This window comes from Mobula hypostoma, chromosome 22 (genome assembly GCF_963921235.1).
Source record: "Mobula hypostoma chromosome 22, sMobHyp1.1, whole genome shotgun sequence".
NCBI classification, from domain to species: Eukaryota; Metazoa; Chordata; class Chondrichthyes; order Myliobatiformes; family Myliobatidae; genus Mobula; species Mobula hypostoma.
Window position 1 is genome coordinate 60,705,158 of NC_086118.1, and position 13,036 is coordinate 60,718,193.

Genomic DNA, 13,036 nt, shown 5'->3' on the forward strand with positions numbered 1-13,036 from the left:
AGATGGAGTTCAACACATAAGTGTGAAGTGGTTCATTTTGGTAGGTCAAATACGATGGCAGAATATAGGATTAATGGTAAGACTCTTGGCAGTGTGGAGGATTAGAGGGATCTTGGGGTCCGAGTCCATAGGACGCTCAAAGCAGCTGCGCAAGTTGACTGTGGTTAAGAAGGCATACAGTGCATTGGCCTTCCTCAATCGTGGAATTGAATTTAGGAGCCGAGAGGTAATGTTGCAGCTATATATACTCCACTTGGAGTACTGTGCTCTGGTCGCCTCACTACAGGAAGGATGTGGAAGCCATCGAAAGGGTGCAGAGGAGATTTACAAGGATGTTGCCTGGATTGGGGAGCATGCCTTATGAGAATAGGTTGCGTGAACTTGGCCTTTTCTCCTTGGAGCAACGGAGGATGAGAGGTGACCTGATAGAGGTGTATAAGATGATGAGAGGCATTGATTGTGTGGATAGTCAGAGGTTTTTTCCCAGGGCTGAAATGGTTGACACAAGAGGACACAGTTTTAAGGTGCTGGGGAGTAGGTACAGAGGAGATGTCAGGGGTAGGTTTTTTTACTCGGAGAGTAGTGAGTGCATGGAATGGGCTGCCAGCAACGGTGGTGGAGGCAGATACAATAGGGTCTTTTAAGAGACATTTAGATAGGTACATGGAGCTTTGTAAAATAGAGGGCTATAGGTAAGCCTAGTAATTTCTAAGGTACGGACATGTTCGGCACAACTTTGTGGGCCAAAGGGCCAGTACTGTACTGTAGGTTTTCGATGTTCTATGTTATATCCCCACTCCTAACACCTAGTCACAGAACATACATTTGCAAGAAAACATTTGTGGGCCCTTTAAATTACTCAAAATGTGGTCTGATCTTCATCCAAGTCACAAAAATAGATAAACACTATTTACCCAAACTAATAACACATAAGCAATTGTACTTATCATCAATACGGAGTACACCTTTTAAACAATCACAGTCTCGGTTCAAAAAAATATGTGAACCTTTGGGTAATGCCTTCTACAAAAGCTACTTGGAGTCAAGTCTTCCAATTAATGATATAGGATTGGAGGGGTGCTCTGCCCTATGAGAATGACACATAAAGTCAGGTTACTGACAGACCCTGCCCTTCTCAAAAAAAGATCTGCTTATGTGCACCATGCCTTGATCAAAACAACTTTCAGAGGACCGAAGAATTGTAGAGATGCAGCAAGCTGGAAAAGGCTCCCAAAGCAATACTAAAAACCCGAATGTTCTTCAGTCCACAGTGAGAGAAACTGTCTACAAATGGAGGAAACTCAGTACTGTCGCTACTCTCCCTAGGGGTGGGCATCCTGCAAAGATCACATCAAAAGCTCAACGTGCAATTCAGGAGGAGGAGAAAAAAAAACTCAAGGGTAACAGCAAAGGTCAGCAGAAATCTTTAGAAAATGCTAAAGTCTCTGTTCATGTGTCCACTATAAGAAAAACACTGAACAAGAATGGTGTTCATGGAAGGACACCACGGAAGAAACCACTGCTCTCCAAAAAAATACCATTGCTCCTGTCTCAAGTTTGCAAAACACCACCTGGATGTTCCATAATGCTTCTGGGACAGTGTTCTGTGGACAGATGAGACAAAAGTTGAACGTGTTGGCAGAAATGTTTGGTGGTAAAAGGGCACTGCACACCAACACCAAAACCTCACCCAACTGTGAAGCGTGGTAGAAGGAGCATCATTGTTTGGTGCTGCTTTGCTGCCTCAGGGCCTGGACAGCTTGCAGTTGATGAGGGAACAATGAATTAATTTGTATCAAGACTTTTTGCAGGAGAATGTCAGAGTAGCGGTCCGTCACCTGCAGCTTAATAGAAATTGGATGATGCAACAAGACAATGATCCAAAACACAGGAGTAAATTGACAACAGAATGATTTAAAAAGAAGAAAATTTGTTTTCTGGAATGGCCAAGTCAGAGTCCAGACCTGAATCAGATTGACATGCTGTTACATGACCTGAAGAGGGCTCTTCATGCAAGGTATCTCAGAAATATTGCTGAACTGAAAGATTTTTGTGTGGAGGATTGGTCTAAAATTCCTCCTCACCTTTGTGCAAGTCTGATCAGCAGCTACAGGAAATATTTGCTGGAGGTTACTGCTGCTAAAAGAGGTGCTACCAGTTATTAAGTACAAGGTTTCATGGACTTTTTCCAGCCTGGACTGTAAATGATTGAACAATGTATTCAATAAAGACATGAAAAGTACAATTGCTTGTGTGTTATTAGTTTAGGCAGACTGTGTTTGTCTATTACTGTGACTGAAATGAAGATCAGACCACATTTAATGAGTAATCAATGCAGAGAAAGCAGGTAATTGCAAAGGGTTCACAAACTTCTTCTCGCAACTGTACATAACATGTCCCCTGTCTACCAGGTAACCCACCCATTCGGACTGTCATACCCATCCTGGTTGTGATCCACTGAATCAGTGTCACATTCCAGCCTTTCCCCAACAGCTTCGGCTTGGCCCCCTTCAATGGTGTCTACTCTAAGGGTAGCCTCAAAAAGTAGTGGAAAAAGCCCACTCCATCATGGTACAGCCCTTCCCACCACTGAGCACGTCCATCATCAGGGGCTCCCACCACCCAGGTCACGCTCTCTTCTTGCTGCTGACACCAGGAAGGTGGTACAGGAGCCTCAGGACTCACACCACCTGATTCAGGAACAGGTCCACTGCCCGAGGACTGGGTCGCAGCAGTGTAATGGAACTTTGACCAGCAGCCAATCTGGACACCAGAAGTTTGGAGATGTGGAAAGAAATTAAGTCTGAGAATTAAAGGTTAACAAAGTCATGTAAGTAGCGGGGCGAGAAGCAGATGGGGTCTGTCTACTCATACTCATTAGCAACAAGTCCTGTTAGAAATGAACTGATAAGACACAGATGTAGTAAGTCCTGTTGGTAATGAAGAACTGATCATGCACGGGATGTTGTGTGTAAGGAGGAACCTTTAGCCCTCAAGACAACGTGACCAATGGTTTGGTTTCTTACAATGAATGGGGAGGTTCCTTCGGCCTTCAAGGCTACAGGGACTAACAGCTTGGTTTCTTCTAATTAATAGGGAGCTGACTGTGTATGCGAAGACCCTGTGTTTAATTTTGCGTAAGGTATGTTGATAAAGTCTAAGCAGGAACTGTTGACCCCTGAAAACTGTTCAACAGCATGTACTCTTAAAGTATAAAAGACTATGCCTGTGCTCGCTTTATCAGAGTCTCTTAGTGGGCTCTCTGTGATCACGTAATACCGGAGTCTGGGTCTTTGTTTAAGTTTAAATGGTAATAGTAAATTTCTCTGAGAGGAGAGGAAGGGGACTTCAATCAGGTCCGCAGTGGATAAAAGGCAAAAGCAAGCCACAGCAGCGTAATAGAGCTTTGACCAGCAAGCAGTTGGCACGCGAGACTGATTAGTGAGAACAAATTTAAGGAAGGCAGGGGCAAGCGCTGGGGTTGTCATCTGAATGGACATACAGTAGTGATCTTAAGGCTTCACTCAGAGAAAGCAAAGGAAAGAAAAGCTCAAGTTTTTTACCTTCTCTTCATGGTACATATTAGTACCAACGGCATAGGTAGGAAAAGGGAGGAGGGCCTGAACACAGACTACAGGGAGTTAGGAAAGAAGCTGAGAAGCAGGACCACAAGGGTAGTAATCTCGGATTACTGCCTGTGCCACGCGACAGTGAGGACAGGAATAGGAGTCTGGAGGCGGAGTTAAGATGGTGCTAAACGGCGTCTCCTTTGCTTGCATCTTTGGAAACAGCTCTATTTCCATCCTTAATATCTTTATTTTTCCCTTTCAGGGTTTGTTTGAAGACCCTGACCTGGAGTTACACGTGGACTTCGGTTCTTTGCAGGAATGGGACCTGTTCTCGGGGTTTCAGGACCGGCCGTTGTCGTTTGGCACACCAAGGGTTCGGTCTGAGAGTCCAACTCAAATTTGAAAGCCTAAGATCTTGGGGCTCTGGAGACAGGTGGATCGATGGTCGGTGTCCTGACAGGAGACTCGTGTGCTGTTGGGGAGGCCGGAAAATTTTTTGCCATGGGCCCGAAGATCCGAGATCTTTGCGATCTTCAGGCAGAGCTCGTAAAAAGTGAAGGAACGGACTTTTTAACATCGTAAACCAGCGGGTTGTTGTTATATCTCCCGCTTGCTGTGAAAATGGGGGACACCTCCCTCTCCCTTGCTGGAGAGAGAGAGAACCTGTGGTTTGTCAAATGCTAGATGAAATGCAATAGTCTTTGGGGTAACTAAACTACAAGGTCTGTGTCTTTGCTATCACCTAGCTCACGCTTGTGCTCGGTAGTGGGTGGGCTTTTTTTTTGCTGGGGGGTAGAGGGGGATCATTGCTTGTTGCTTATGTGCAGGGGGGGACTTTGGAGTTCTCACGTTTAACTGTCATTCATTCTTTGGAGTACTTCTCTGTTTTCATGGATGTTTGCGAAGAAAAAGCATTTCAGGATGTATATTGTATACATTTCTTTGACATTAAATTGAACCTTTGAAAGAGGTGAGGGGTAAGTGCGTAGCTGAGAGATTGGAGCAGGGGACAGGGATTCAGATTTACAGATCATTGGGACTTCTTTTGGGGCAGATGTGATTTGCACAATAAGGACGGGTTGCACTTGAATCCGAGGGGGCCCAATATCCTGGCAGGGAGATTCGCTAAGGCTATTGGGGGCAGTTTAAACTAGAATTGCTGGGGAATGGGATCCGAATTGAAGAGACGGAAGAAGGGGCGGTTGGCTCATAAATCGAGAAAGCTTGTAGGCAGTGTGCGAGGGAGGTTAGGCAGGTGATAGAGAAAGGACGCGCTCAGACTGATGGTTTAAGATGTGTCTATTTAAATGCAAGGAGTATCATGAACAAAGCAGATGAGCTTAGAGCGTGGATCAGTACTTGGAGCTGTGATGTTGTGGCCATTACAGAGACTTGGATGGCTCAAGGGCAGTAATGGTTACTTCGAGTGCCAGACTTCAGATGTTTCAGAAAGGACGGGGAGGGGGGCAAAAGAGGTGGGGGCGTGGCACTGCTGATCAGAGATAGTGGCATGGCTGCAGAAAAGGAGGAAGCCATGGAGGGATTGTCTACCGAGTCTCTGTGGGTGGAAGTTAGAAACAGGAAGGGGTCAATAACTCCACTAAGTGTTTTTTTTATAGACCACCCAATCGTTAGGGGGACATCAAGGACCAGATAGGGAGACAGATTCTGGAAGGGTGCAATAATAACAGAGTTGTCATGATGGGAGATTTTAATTTCCCCAATATTGATTAGCATCTCCCCAGAGCAAAGGATTTAGATAGAGTGGAGTTTGTTAGGTGTGTTCAGGAAGGTTTCCTGACACAATATGTAGATAAGCCTACAAGAGGAGAGGCTGTACTTGATCTGGTATTGGGGCAATGATCCTGGTCAGGTGTCAGGTCTGTCAGTGGGAGAGAATTTGGAGATGGTGATCACAATTCTATCCCCTTTACCATAGTATTGGAGAGGGATAGGAACAGACAAGCTAGGAAAACGTTTAATTGGAGTAAGGGGAAATATGAAGCTATCAGGCAGGAACTTGGAAGTATAAATTGGAAACAGATGTTCTCAGGGAAACACACGGAAGAAATATGGCAAATGTTCAGGGGATATTTGCGTGGAGTTCTGCACAGGTATGTTCCAATGAGACAGGGAAAAGATGGTTGGGTACAGGAACCGTGGTGTACAAAGGCTGTTCTAAATCTCGTCAAGAAGAAAAGCTTATGAAAGGTTCAAAAAACTAGGTAATGACAGAGATCTAGAAGATTATAAGGCTAGCAGAAAGGAGCTTAAGAAATTACGAGAGCCAGAAGGAGCCATGAAAATGCCTTGGCGAGCAGGATTAAGGAAACCCCAAGGTATTCTACAAGTATGTGAAGAGCAAGAGGATAAGACGCAACAGAATAGGACTAATCAAGTGTGACAGTAGAAAAGTGTGTATGGAACTGGAGAAGGTAGCAGAGGTACTTAATGAATACTTTGCTTCAGTATTCACTACAGAAAAAGGACCTTGGCGATTGTAGGGATGACTTACAGCAGACTGAAAAGCTTGAGCATATACACAATAAGAAAGAGGATGTGCTTGAGCTTTTGGAAAGCATCAAGTTAGCTAAGTCACCGGGACCGGACGAGATGTACCTCAGGTTGCTGTGGGAGCCGAAGGAGGAGATTGCTGATCCTCTGGCAATGATCTTTGCATCATCAATGGGAAGGGCAGAGGTTCCAGAGGATTGGAGGGTTGCAGACGTTGTTCCATTATTCAAGAAAGGGAGTAGAGATAGCCCAAGAAATTATAGATCAGTGAGTCTTACTTCAGTGGTTGGTAAGTTGATGGAAAAGATCTTGAGAGGCAGGATTTATGAACATTTGGAGAAGCATAATATGATTAGGAATAGTTAGCATGGCTTTGTCAAAGGCCTTACGGGGCCTGACTGAATTTTTTTTTTTTTTTTTTTTTTTTGAGGATGTGACTAAACACATTGATGAAGGTAGAGCAATAGATGCAGTGTATATGGATTTCAGCAAGGCATTTGATAAGGCTTATTGAGAAAGTAAGGAGGCACAGGATCCAGAATTGGATTGCCCACAGAAGTCAAAGAGTCATATTCTGCATGGAGGTCGGTCACCAGTGGTGTGCCTCAGGGATCTGTTCTGGGACCACGTCTCTTTGTGATTTTTATAAATGACCTGGATGAGGAAGTGGAGGGATGTGTTAGTAACTTTGCTGACAACACAGAAGTTGGGGGTGTTGTAGATGATGTGGAGGGCTGTCAGAGGTTACAACGGAACATTGATAGGATGCAAAACTGGACTGAAAAGTGGCAGATGGAGTTCAACCCAGAAGTGGCTCATTTTGGTAGGTCAAATATGATGGCAGAATATAGTATTAATGGTAAGACTCTTGGCAGTGTGGACTTGGGGTCCGAGTCCAAAGGACACTCAAAGCTGCTACGCAGGTTGACTCTGTGGTCAAGAAGGCATACGGTGCATTGGCCTTCATCAACCGTAGGATTGAGTTTAAGAGCCGAGAGGTAATGTTGCAGCTATATAGGACCCTGGTCAGACCCCACTTGGAGTACTGTGCTCAGTTCTGGTCACCTCACTACAGGATGGGTGTGGAAACTATAGAAAGGGTGCAGAGGAGATTTACAAGAATGTTGCCTGGATTGGGGAACATGCCTTATGAGAATTGATTGAGTGAACTTGGCCTTTTCTTCTTGGAGCGACGGAGGATGAGAGTTGACCTGATAGAGGTGTATAAGATGATAAGAGTCATTGATCATGTTGATCGTCAGAGTCTTTTCCCAAGGCTGAAATAGCTAATACAAGAGGGCACAGTTTTAAGGTGCTTGGAAGTAGGTACAGAGGGGATGTCAGGGGCAAGTTTTTTTTGTTGTTTTTTTTGTTTAAAACGCAGAGTGATGAGTGCGTGGAATGGGCTGCCGGCGACTGTGGTGGAGGCGGATACAATAGGTTATTTTAAAAGACTCTTGAATAGGTACATGGAGCTTGGAGAAATAGAGGGCTGTGGGTAACACTAGGTAATTTCTAAAGTAAGTACTTGTTCAGCACAGCATTGTGAACCGAGGAGCCTGTATTATGTTGCAGGTTTTCTATGTTTCTATATTTCTTTATATCTACTCAGCTAGGACAGCAGAGATGCAGGGCAAGATAGTGAAATGCTCTTCTTGCAGGATGTGAGAAAGCAGGGAGACCTCCAGTGTCCCTGATGACTACAACTGCGAGAGGTGCATCCAGCTGCAGCTTCTAACAAACCCCATTAAGGAGATTTAGCTGGAACTGGATGAACTCCAGATTATTTGGAAGGCTGAGGGGGTGATAGATAGGGCAGACAGAGAGACAGTTACACCCAAGGTACGAGACACAGGAAACTGTGTGACAGTCAGGAAGGGCGAAGGGGTTAAGGAGCCAGTGCAGAGTACCCTGTGGCCATTCCCCTTAACAACAGGTACATCACTTTGGATACTGTCGGGTCGGGGGGATGGATGACCTAAAAGAGGAAAGTCACAGTGATCACGTCTCTGGCATTGAGTCCGCCTCTGTGACTCAGAAGGGAAGCGGGGAGAAGAGGCACGCTGTGGTGATAAGGGATTTGTTAGTTAGGGGAACGGACAGGAGGTTCTGTGGGCGAAAACGAGATTCCCAGATGGTATGTTGCCTCTCGGATGCCAGGGTTCAGGATATCTGAGATCAAGCATACTTAAGTGGGAGGGTGAACAGCTGGAAGTTGCGATCCACGAAGGAACCAGTGACATGGGTAGGATGAGGTTCATGGAGTTAGGTGCCAACTTAAAGAGCAGGACCTCCAGGGTTGTGATCTCAAGATCGCTACCCATGCTGCATGCTAGTGAGGCTAGAACGAGGGAGATTGTACAGGGGACCTGTACAGAAGGGACCGTTTGCACCTGAACTGGAGGGAGACTAATATCCTAGCGGGAAGATTTGTTAATGTTGCACGGTTGCATTTAAATGAGAGTGCAGTGGGATGAGAACCCGAATGCCAGAACAGTGAGGGGAGAGGTTGTGGAGGCACATGTTGGTAAGACCTCAAAGTTAGGAATCAAAAGGTTGAGATGATGCCATGGAGAGCTTTGAGGCCTTCCTGATGGGGGGATGGAGGTGCACAGGAATCAGTCATCCATAGTGAACATACGATGATCAGGGCCAGGGAACTTGAAATCATTGAAAAGATCAGGAGTGTGTGAAGTGTCACAGATGTAGGTAGGAAGGGACTGAACCAGGGGGGATAAAACTGAGTCAAGGAATGCAGACATTAAGTTTGTGGGGCAGGAACAAACGGAAACAATGGTACTAACTGGACAAGCAGATCTGTGGATCTTTTCTGGCTGGCTGCCAGTGACAATTGGTGTTCCACAGTGGTGTGTATTGGGACAGGTTCTTTTTCCATTATATGTCAATGATTTGGATGATGAAATTGATGGCTTTCTTGCAAAGTTTGCAAACAATATGAAGATAAGTGGAGGGGCAGGTAGTAGAGAGGCTACAGAAGGACTTAGACAGATTAGAATAGCAAAGAAATGGCAGGTGGAATACAGTGTCGGGAAGTGTATGGTCATGCGCTTTGGTAGAAGAAATGATAAGGTTGACTATTTTCTAAATGGAGAGAAAATACAAAAAAACTGAGGTGCAAAGGGACTTGGGAATCTTTGTGCAGGATTCCCTGAAGGTTAATTTGCAGTTTGAGTCTGTGGGAGGAAGGTAAATGCAATGTTTGCATTCATTTCATGAGGACTAGAATATAAAAACAAGGATGTAATGTTGAGACTTTAGAAAACACTGGTGAGGCCTCACTTGGAGAATTGTGAGCAGTTTTGGGCCCCTATCTTAGAAAAGATGCTCTGAAATTAAAGAGGGTTCAAAGGAGGTTCACAAAAAGACTCCAGGATTGAATGGCCTGTCATAAGAACATTTGGCAGCCCTGGACCTGTATTTACTGGAATTCAGAAGAATGAAGGGCGACCTAATTGAAACCAATCGAACTGTGAAAGGCCTTGATAGAAAGTGGGTGTGGAGAGGATGTTTCCTATGGTGGGAGAATATAAGACTAAGGACACAGAGGGCCATCCTTTTAGAACAGAGATGAGGAGGAATTTCTTTAGCTAGAGAGTGATGAATCTGTGGAACTCTTTGCCATAGGCAGTTCTTTATGTACATTTAAGGCAGAGGTTGATAGATGTTGTGATTGGTCGGGGCATGACGGGACACGGGAAGAAAGGAGGATGGGGCTGAGAGGAAAATGGATCAGCCATGATGAAATAGCACAGCAAACTCAATGGGCCAAGTGGCTTAATTTTGCTCTTATATCTTATGGTCTTACTACCCCTCAACCAACAGGCTCATGAACCAGAGGGGATAACTTTACTCAACTTCACTTGTCTCATCATTGGAATGCTCCCTCTTACCTATGGACTCACTTTGAAGGACTCTTCATCTCATAGTCTTAAAATGTATTGTTTATTTATTTATTATTTATTTCTTTCTGTACTTGCTAAGTTTACACAGTTTGCTATCTTTTGTACACTGGTCAAATGCCCAGGCTGGTGTGGTCTTTCACTGATTCTATTCTGGTTAACATTCTATTATGGACTTCTGCAGTATGCCCACAAGAAAATGAATCTCAAGGTTGTGTATGGTGACATTTGTACTTTGATAATAAATTTTCTGTGAACTTTGAACTGAGTTCTCTCAGTCCGGGGCTTGGCTTACCACAGAGTCCCGTTTAGCACCAATCCAATATAGCACCAGGCTGTTCTCTCAATCCCGAGCTCGGCCCTGCTAATGCTCTCCAGCATTGCAGGAGTAGTACAGAGCACAGCACAGCACCAATGCAAATACAGGTAATCACACACAGCGCACCCACACTACTGACCACCACAGTCGTCAGTGATTGAAGAGTGTGCAGACACTTCACCCACACCCAGGAGCTGACCACAACGTTAGATACATCAGGATGGAAACACCAGCTCACCCATTGTTTGTAAAGGTCCCTGGGTAGCAGAGACGCCTCCTTTGCTCTGTCAAACACGGACAGCAGCTGCTGCAGTCTCTGTAACAGAAACACAGGTGACTGAGAGAGATCAGAGTACAAGTGTCCTGGGTCAGTGGCCAGGAGAGGCTCGGCGGGGAAGGAGAGAAAGAGGTGAGCGGTGGACTGGGGGGAGGGACAGGCGGTGGACAGGAGAGAGGCACAACAGAGAACATGGGGTGTGAACAGGGTGGGAGTCAGAATAGGAATGGTGGTGGATCTGGAAGGGGAAAAATGATATCCAGGGTGAGGGGACAGCTGCTGGGAGAGGAAGACTGTTCCTCACCTTCTCTCGCAGGGACAGCTTGTTGGTTTTCCGTCGGAATCGCTCCAGGCAGAAGGTGATGTAACATTTCCACATGTCATCTGCAAAGGGACACCTGGAGAGTGAAGCTCAACAGCTGAACCCCAAACTCCCCGAACCCCAAACCCCAACCACAGACCCAAACCTCTTGAACCCCAAATCCCAGAACCCACACACCAAACTCGAACCCCTGACCAAACCCCAGCAACAGGTTTTGCTGATGTGTGGCACTGTCCCAACTCTTCCTCCCCTTAAACTTGGTCCACCACCCACCTCCACCCATTTCCCTGACTTCCCCCACATCCCATCGTGCTCCCCTCCCAAAACCTGGTCCACCACCCATCTCTGCCCATTTCCCTGATTTCCCCCTCACCCTATCGTGCTCCCCTCCCAAAACCTGGTCCACCACCCATCTCTGCCCATTTCCCTGATTTCCCCCTCACCCTATCGTGCTCCCCTCCCAAAACCACCCCACCACCCACCTCTGTCCATTTCCCTGACTTCCCCCTCACCCTATCGTGCTCCCCTCCCAAAACCACCCCACCACCCACCTCTGTCCATTTCCCTGACTTCCCCCACATCCCATCATGCTCCCCTCCCAAATCCTGGTCCACCACCCACCTCTGCCCATTTCCCTGACTTCCCCCTCATCCCATCGTGCTCCCCTCCCAAAACCACCCCACCACCCACCTCTGTCCATTTCCCTGACTTCCCCCTCATCCCATCGTGCTCCCCTCCCAAAACCACCCCACCAACCACCTCTGCCCATTTCCCTGACTTCCCCCACACCCCATTGTGCTCCCCTCCCAAACCCTGGACCACCAACCACCTCTGCCCATTTCCCTGACTTCCCCCACACCCCATCGTGCTCCCCTCCCAAAACCTGGTCCACCACCCACCTCAGCGATTTCCCCTGACTGCCTTCCCCAGCGCATTACTTCAAGTGGCCCCACACTGCGTCCAGCCCTCCTTCCCCCCTCCCCAACCACAGTACCTACCCGTTGGTACAGACACCACGGCCTGATCGTAGACGGCGTAGCAGCGCTGTTCCTGGCGCGCCATCTCCTGAGCACTGCCAGACTTCTGCTTCTGCTGTGCTGGGGCTTCTGTAGCTTGTGCAGCTCCCAGCCCCAGCTCTCTCCGGGCCACAAAGTCCCAGGTCAGTGCCTGCTGTGGGTGCAGAGTCTGCAGGCTGTGGATACACAGTTAGGTTGCATCTCTCCACCCTGCTGGTGTCCTTCTCCACCCCACCCCACCTCACCATCAGCATCTTCTCATGCCCAGAAAAGTCAGCCCACTGTCACAGGGCACAGCCTCAGAGGAGATGGAAATCTCTTCAGAAGAGATTAGGAGGAATTTATTTAGCCAGAGGATGGTGAATTTGTGGAATTCATTGCCACAGACGGCTGTGCAGGCTTACTGATCAGGTATATTTAAGGCGGAGGTGATATGTTCTTGATTAATCAGTGTTGAAGGTTATGGAGAGTAGGCAGGAGAATGGGTTTGAGAGGTATAATAAATCAGCCATGATGGAATGGCAGAGGGTATTCAAGGGGCTGAATGGCCTAGTTCTGCTCCTATGACTTATGGTCTCTTGCGGGTACATTGGCTTTTTGGTTTATTACTGTCACGTGTATTGAGGTTCAGTGAAAAGCTTGTTTTTGCAAGCATCCATACACGTTATTTCATCACTTCAGTACAGAAGTCTTACACAATACCTGAATGCAGAATAAAGTATTATATCTACAGAGAAAGCGAATTGCAGCCAGACAGAAAAGTGTAAAGTCACCTTATTGAATGAGGGTTCAAAATAAATTTATTATCACAATTTGTCTGTGACATCATACACTACCATGAGATTCATTTACTTACAGGCATTTACAGGGAAACAAAGGAATACAATAGAATTTAAAGAATAAACTGTACATTATTAGGCAAACAGCCAATGTGCAAAAAGACCACCTGGGCAAATAAATAATACTGAGAACATGAGTCATAAAGAGTCCTTGAAAGTGAGTCTGTAGGTCATAAAATGAGTTCTGGCATGTAGTGATTGAGTTATCCACAGGGGTCTTTCCCCTTTCCAATAATCTTATAACAACGTCCTTTAGCATG

General features: G+C 46.3%; 1 protein-coding gene across 1 annotated transcript in view; it reads right to left on the reverse strand.

Moving 5' to 3' along the window:
- Nucleotides 1–13,036, reverse strand: part of utp6 (UTP6 small subunit processome component) — a 60,091-nt gene that overhangs the window by 18,679 nt on the left and 28,376 nt on the right. The window contains exons 11-13 of the mRNA XM_063030712.1: nt 11,920–12,113; nt 10,904–10,983; nt 10,561–10,638 (exon numbers count right to left, since the gene is read on the reverse strand). Of these exons, the coding sequence (XP_062886782.1) occupies nt 10,561–10,638; nt 10,904–10,983; nt 11,920–12,113 (352 nt within the window). The remainder of the gene's footprint in view (nt 1–10,560; nt 10,639–10,903; nt 10,984–11,919; nt 12,114–13,036) is intronic.